The 6,867-nt window shown below is 41.5% G+C and overlaps 1 protein-coding gene across 6 annotated transcripts in view; it reads left to right on the forward strand.

The window, feature by feature from the left end:
- Window positions 1-6,639, forward strand: part of pico — a 156,334-nt gene extending 149,695 nt beyond the window's left edge. For 5 of the 6 annotated variants that reach the window (XM_043414760.1, XM_043414564.1, XM_043414681.1 and 2 more), the window contains one exon: window positions 178-6,639. In XM_043414760.1, coding sequence (XP_043270695.1) covers window positions 178-2,589 — 2,412 coding nt within the window. In that variant the 3' untranslated portion in view covers window positions 2,590-6,639. The remainder of the gene's footprint in view (window positions 1-177) is intronic. The other variant, XR_006260358.1, reaches the window with a different exon arrangement.
- Window positions 6,640-6,867: the final 228 nt, after the last annotated feature.

Below are 6,867 nucleotides of genomic sequence, written 5' to 3' on the forward strand. Positions count from 1 at the left end.
ACTTTAAATGTTTTGCACAATTTAACCAATGGCAAAATTCTATAAAAAACTTAGATTTTTGTAGTTTTTCGAGTCAATTATTGGAATGAGGATGTTCCACTAAAAATTCGTTGACACTACTACTCTTCCGTTATTTCTTTGTTCACCTCTCATTAATGTTATCATATTTATTTGTAGGTTGAAGGACCCCTGTACCTAAAGTCAGACGGGAAAAAGGGTTGGAAAAAGTATCACTTCATACTGCGTGCCTCGGGGCTTTATTACTGGCCAAAGGAGAAGGCACGAACAGCCCGAGATCTCGTGTGTCTAGCAACGTTCGACGTTAACCAAGTATATCACGGGGTTGGTTGGAAGAAAAAATACAAAGCACCGACGGACTGTTGTTTCGCGGTGAAGCATCCGCGTCTGCAGCAGCCGAAATCGACCAAGTATATAAAATTTTTATGTGCGGAGGATAGCAATTCGCTGGACAGATGGATGGCGGGAATCAGGGTAGCAAAATACGGTAGGCAATTGATGGAGAATTATCGTACTCTCGTCGACGAGTTAGCCCAAGAGGATCTCGATTTGTTGGCACACGCGAGATCGTGCTCGGTGAGCTCGATAGCCGTGCCACCAACTTCGCAAACGCAGTACAACACGACTAGCGAGAATGCGAGACAGTACGCGGAAATGAATAGACACAATGGTACGACAGAGATGAACGGGAGGCAGTACGAGAGTCAACGACAGAGTTACAACAGTGCGGAGCAGCGACAGAGCTACAGCAACGACGGGAGACTCAGCAGAGCGAGTAGTTCGAGTTCCAGCGGCTGTTTGTCGGACGGTGCGCCTAGCAGCTGCGAAGTTGCCTTCGAATGCGGTGAATTTCCAACCGGCACGATAAAGCGCAAGCCATCGATGAATCCGAAGCTTCCGTTAACTTCGATAACGAGACAGCTTAAAGAAGTCGGTGAAACGGTACGAGACGAGCCGGATTCCTGTCCAAGTCCAACGAGCTCCGGATCGGGTACACTCACCAGGCGACATAGTCGCCGGAGAAGCGGCACGGACTCGGACAGCTCAGGCACCTTGAAGAGGCACCACAGGTCGGGAAATGCCACACCCGTGAGTCCGGTACCACCGGGTACACCGGTCAGAGAAAGAGTCAGTCCGATGGGCTACAGCAGAACGGAAAGCCAAGAACCCAAAACGCCAACGAGCCCAGTGCAGCCGTGCATGATGGACTCCATCACCTCGTTGCCGCCACCACCCTCGCCACCTCGTGTCACCGAGGAAACAGAATCCGATGGCGAACCTCTGCCCCCACCTCCGCCCGAGATGTTCAGATCTAATCTGTCCCTGGACTCCCTTCCACCACCACCCGCACCCGGTGAATTGTCGATGTGCAACACGACCGATCTCAGTGGTTCCTGTCTCAGTTTAGCTTCGTTACCACCGCCGCCGAGTCCACTGGTCGGTGAAACCGGAACCATCAGGCGGGCGAGGCCCAAACAATCGACTCCCACGAATTCCATGTCACCCGAATCCACCCCAACTCACACACCCGTCAAAACTAATACGAACAATCAGATTTACGCGTGTTCCAATGCAACGAACGGCTCACAGAGTCCAAACGTCGCACTACAAAACAATCAAATATACACGAACAACATGAGAAACTCCACGTCACCCCACAACTCGTATCCAGGCTCGAACGCCAGTACGCCAACGTGCGCACCGAGCTCCCCCAACTTCGTGACGCCACCGCCGTTCGTACCACCGCCAGCTTACGGCACCCAACAGCATCAACAGTTGCAAGCACAACAATCCCAACAAAATACTAATCCTCAGCTAGTCCGACAAAATTCGAAGAACGAACCGATCTACGGCGGCCAATCGATACGCGCCAATCCTAACATGGATACGGTCAGAAGAAGCGCACTGAAGCAGAACTCGGGTCATTACGCGGCACCTCCCTACCTCGCCGAGTTGAAGGCAACCGCGAGTCCCCAGCCCCAGCGGAGGGTCACCATCCAAGAACCACCAACTTCCCCGAAATCGAAAACCGGCACAGGGAAAAAGATTTCTTTCAACTTACCGCCCCAACAGGAACCCGGAAGTCCCGCTCTCCCACAGAGGAAACCGATGCCACCCAGACGCTCGGACAGCACGAGGCTAACCTCGCCCAAAAAATTAGCTGCTTCGGAGCAGGCTCCTCCAGGTGACTTTCTCAAGGACCTCCAACGAGTCATGAGAAAAAAATGGCAGGTTGCGCAAAAGTGCAAACTCGACTCGACCACGACGCCTCACGAAGTTTTGGGCTTCCGGGATCCACCACCAGCCATTGCCGATTATCGGGAAACCAACGTTTCCAACTGGGTACAAGAGCACTACGGCTCGGACAACCTTTACGAAAACGTTTACGCTACGGATCCTAACGCACCTGTCGAATACGCAACGAGCCCAACGCGCCAAAACTCCGTCAGATTCGCCGATGAAAATTGTAGTATGAACATTGCTAATGCTATTGCGAGCAAACGGAGACCCCCGCCGCCGCCGCCAAAAAGAGCTGAAACTACACACTTGACGACGCGAGCGATGCACTGACAATAGCAGATAATTCAGCCTCCTACCGAAAGACGATGGTACTGCTGTTTCTGTGGATGGTGGAAGTAACGAAGGATTCAAAAGGGAGAGGGGAATAAAGGGGCAATAGTGCTTCGATTTGATCTCGTCCGTCGGTTAATGCGAAAATAAACACCCGGAGTGAAATTCGATTCTGGGTTCATTAATGGCCAACCAATTTTAGAGGACTCGGACAAGAACGTCGTAAAACTCTGATACGATTCTTCGCTTATTTCTACTCCGGGTACGAACGTATTGCTGATTCTTTTTTTGCATTTTTTAAATTATTATTCCCGTCGAAACTTACGAACGGAATAAGAACGATTGGAATTTCGCCCTTTTTTCAAATTTCAGTTGAAATGCACTTTTGATCTAAATGTATCTGATAAAGGAACCAAACGACAGAGATAAGTCTGTCGTGTTTCTTGAGGAATTTCATAGCTGGACTAAAAGGATCATAAAACGCTACAATTGAGATATTCGACGATTTTTCAGTGACGGAATCGTGATTTTTATTCACGTTTATTCACCTTTTTTCGGCTTTTATCACTCGTAACATTTATCGTGTTATGGGTGTTGAGATTTTGGTGCGTTTGAGTCGAAGCACCGCGACACCTTATGGTATCACTGTCCATGTCTGTGTTTGTCGATCGTACGAAATATATATTGCCGTAAATTAAGGAAGCGTCAGCGGATGGAATACCAGGTCGAACGTGTATTGAGCCTTGAAAAATTCATTACTCCTACCACATGATGTTGAATGAAAATCATTACCGATCAATACATGCAACAACGAGCTCCTCATCACGCAAATAATCAACGAAAAACTCCAAGTGCATTTTTCCAGTGGTTGCAGTATTTTTTCGACTTCGATGAAAAAAAAAGTAACCATTTTATCAATCGCAGATGGAATCAAACGACGGTTAAGCATTTCTTAGTGACGACATCTATTTGTCTACGAAGTAAAATCATTTTGTAAGCTTGATAATACAAACTTTGAGAAGTCGTTTTACAAGATAAAATTTATAGCATTATAAACTTTGATATCGAGCATTACGAGACTTTTTAAGATCGTTGAAGGATTCAAGCATTAAGCTGCGTACGTGCTCAGAAGTGAATTACTTCAAAATCACTCAACCAACGAAGGAGCCAATAATCACTCGAGTCATTCAGCTTCATACAAATCGAAAGAAAATCTTTGTGCTCAACGCTGAAAATTGGCATGGGCCATGGATTGTGACGCCTTATACATTTGTAACGCACAAGATTTTTAACACGACGCCAATCCATTACTTCGTTGTCACTAGAATCGTTTAATACGAACAAATAAACGGAAGGCGATTTTTCAAATCTCAGTATTTGACCTCACCGCTGATATCTTCGTTGTGAATGATACAGGTTTATATATATATATATATATACACAAATATATATACACATAGTATATTTAAAACGCAGAAAGGAAAGAGGGATCTCTACTGATGAATGGGAAGAATAAGAATGCGACGAGGAGAATGAGATTCTCCGGTCGCGCGGAGAGTAGCAGAAAAACAAAAATCTTAGAAACTTTAGCCTGTAAGAATTACTGCCGCACATATTGAAGATGTGATACGTAAATCGTAAGCCAGCTTATGCGACGATCGTTCGAATCGATATTACCGTTTGTGGCTGAATATGCGAGTTGTCCGAAAATAAAAATAAATAACAAAAAAATTCAATGAAGTAAATTCGTATTTAAGAAGCTCTACGAATAAAAACGAGGTGAAACGTACGCACAAAAAGTAAATTAGCAACGAGCGATACAAAACTGCAGTCTGATGCGCGTTTACGAGTGAAGTTGGATAATATAATCATCCACCAATTGTGATGATTGAACTTCAGTAACTGAGTATAACGATCGGTAACGATTGAACAGTTAGGCCTGCTAAGTTTTGCATATTTTTCAACGCTTAAAACAAGTTTTGTAATCAAGGTGCTTTTCTATACGGACATTTACACTGTGACGTTCACTTTACGATACTGAAAAATAATTGAATGCATGTGTATATCGATTTATACGCATATATATATATATGTTCACAACCCTGTCACCCTCCTAAAATCCAGTAATTAATGTAATCTCGTATGTTACGTCGTACATTTGATGCCCGATGAGGCCGGAGCGATGCTAGAATTAACTTACGATATACGTGGACCTCAATGTACGTTGTAATCTTCTTTGGGTTTTTTTGTTCGTTTTCGTTTTTTTTTTTGTTTCATTTTCATTACTTCTCTAACGCATGTGATTCGAATTATCGGATCTGCAATTACTTCATCCGCTATCATCGATAACTCAGATCTCGTCAATGCCATTTTTTGATAACGATATACATGTATGAAAAAAAAATGTGAAATAACAAAACTCTACAGAAAGGGAAACGTTGTTCTTAAGCATTTCAATAACGAAGCGGATAAAATTCTTCAATTTCTCACGCACCAGCCCGAGGAGCGACAGTCTTTGTATCACAATTTTTATCGACACGATTCGCTTCAGCTCGTCAACGAAAAGTCCAAGGGCATATTGTACTTTTCTGGTTGTTTTTTTTTTTTTTTTTTTTTGGAACAATGTAATTTTGAGTTGTACAAGCTTCCTGAAAATCATTGTTTCGAAAAAATGTCGTACGACAACAAAAAAAATCATTTATGGCAACTAAAAATTTCTGGCATTTATGGCCACTAGGCAGGGATACGAATTCTCGATTTGTAAAACTAAAAGGAAATTCACTAACGAAGACATTCGGAAATTATGAAATTCGAATCCACACGGATACACATAATAAAAATGCGCGTTAATACAAATATACCACACAACGTATGTCGAAGATGTTTTTGTATGAATATTATGTAGAAAAAGTCTTAATCGCGTAAATCATTGTGACTAGATAGTTTACAATTTCAACTCATCATGTCTACCCTGTTGATCTGCAATATTGTTAATATTGGTCACATTATCGAGTAAGATCGAGGTTGACAGATGCATTTTCATTATTATAAAAAATCACTGCGAGTTCATGGATTATCAGTTGCGCGAATGTCAATGTATTTAAGGCGATCGATTATTCGGATCGGGGATTGAATTTTTCAAAGTGAGCTGTTATTGGCCGTAAGTGAATGAAGGAAAAGAAATTTGTCGAAATTCGAAAAACGAAATTTAGGTAATTAATGAGTTCACGTCCGCTCTTTGCCATTGAGCAGACGATTAGTGCAATTGGCAAAATAATCGAGTTGATCGAAATTCTATTTGATCGATAGTAAACGACATATTTTTATTATCATTTACGTTCAAGAGAGAGAAAGAGAGAGAGAGAGAGAGAGAGCGATTAAAATTGAGATGAAATCCTTACTGTCCTAAGTTGTACGTATGATTATGTAAATATTGTAACGAATGGTACTACGAAGAAAGGAACAAACATTACTATTGAATAATATTGCGATGGATTAATATAAACACACTATTTATAAATAATAGCGAAGAATTGATTTTCATTGAAATTATATATGATTTCCGTTGAGTACGAACGACGATCACACTAACGCAGTGATCCTTTTTATATTAAAATTTCAACAAATACTTTCGATCGACTAAATTATGAGTAAAAAAAAAATAAATGAAAATTGAAAAGAAATTTAAAGTGCTTTCATTTGTATCCCGAGCGAATCAAATGTTTTTTTTTTTTTTTTTAAATATATTTTTCATCCTCTAATTCAGCTTGTATACAATTTCTCTAAAATGAATATTCACGGATAAACACTTTGACTGGGCATAGATTCTCACGAGTTTATTCAGCTCACCGAATCCCGTTGAATTTAGGGAATCGTGACAATAATTATCTTTTTTTTCACGTGGCTCGTCCACGACGATCAATATCGGACAAAATTCAAAAGCGTTCAGTGTCATTCGAAGGAAATAAAGCTACACGCGCAATAGTTGAATTACTATTGGGTACGTCATATTTCATGTTTTTATGTAAATAAATTTTTCGTATATTTCAATTGCTTGGTGTCCTTTAATTAATCCCACTTCGCTACATCTCACGTTTATTCTCATCAATAATCATTTGGGTACTCGTCACTAAATCGTTTACTTGTGGAATGGGCTTACTAATAAGTACACTTCTGTTGCTCTAAAATAAGCATCTCATTTTTTCCAATAAGTTTTACACGATAATCGATTGACATTAAATATAGAAATAAAAAGTAATCGCAAACAAATCAGTGTTG

This window comes from Venturia canescens, chromosome 1 (genome assembly GCF_019457755.1).
Source record: "Venturia canescens isolate UGA chromosome 1, ASM1945775v1, whole genome shotgun sequence".
NCBI lineage: Eukaryota > Metazoa > Arthropoda > Insecta > Hymenoptera > Ichneumonidae > Venturia > Venturia canescens.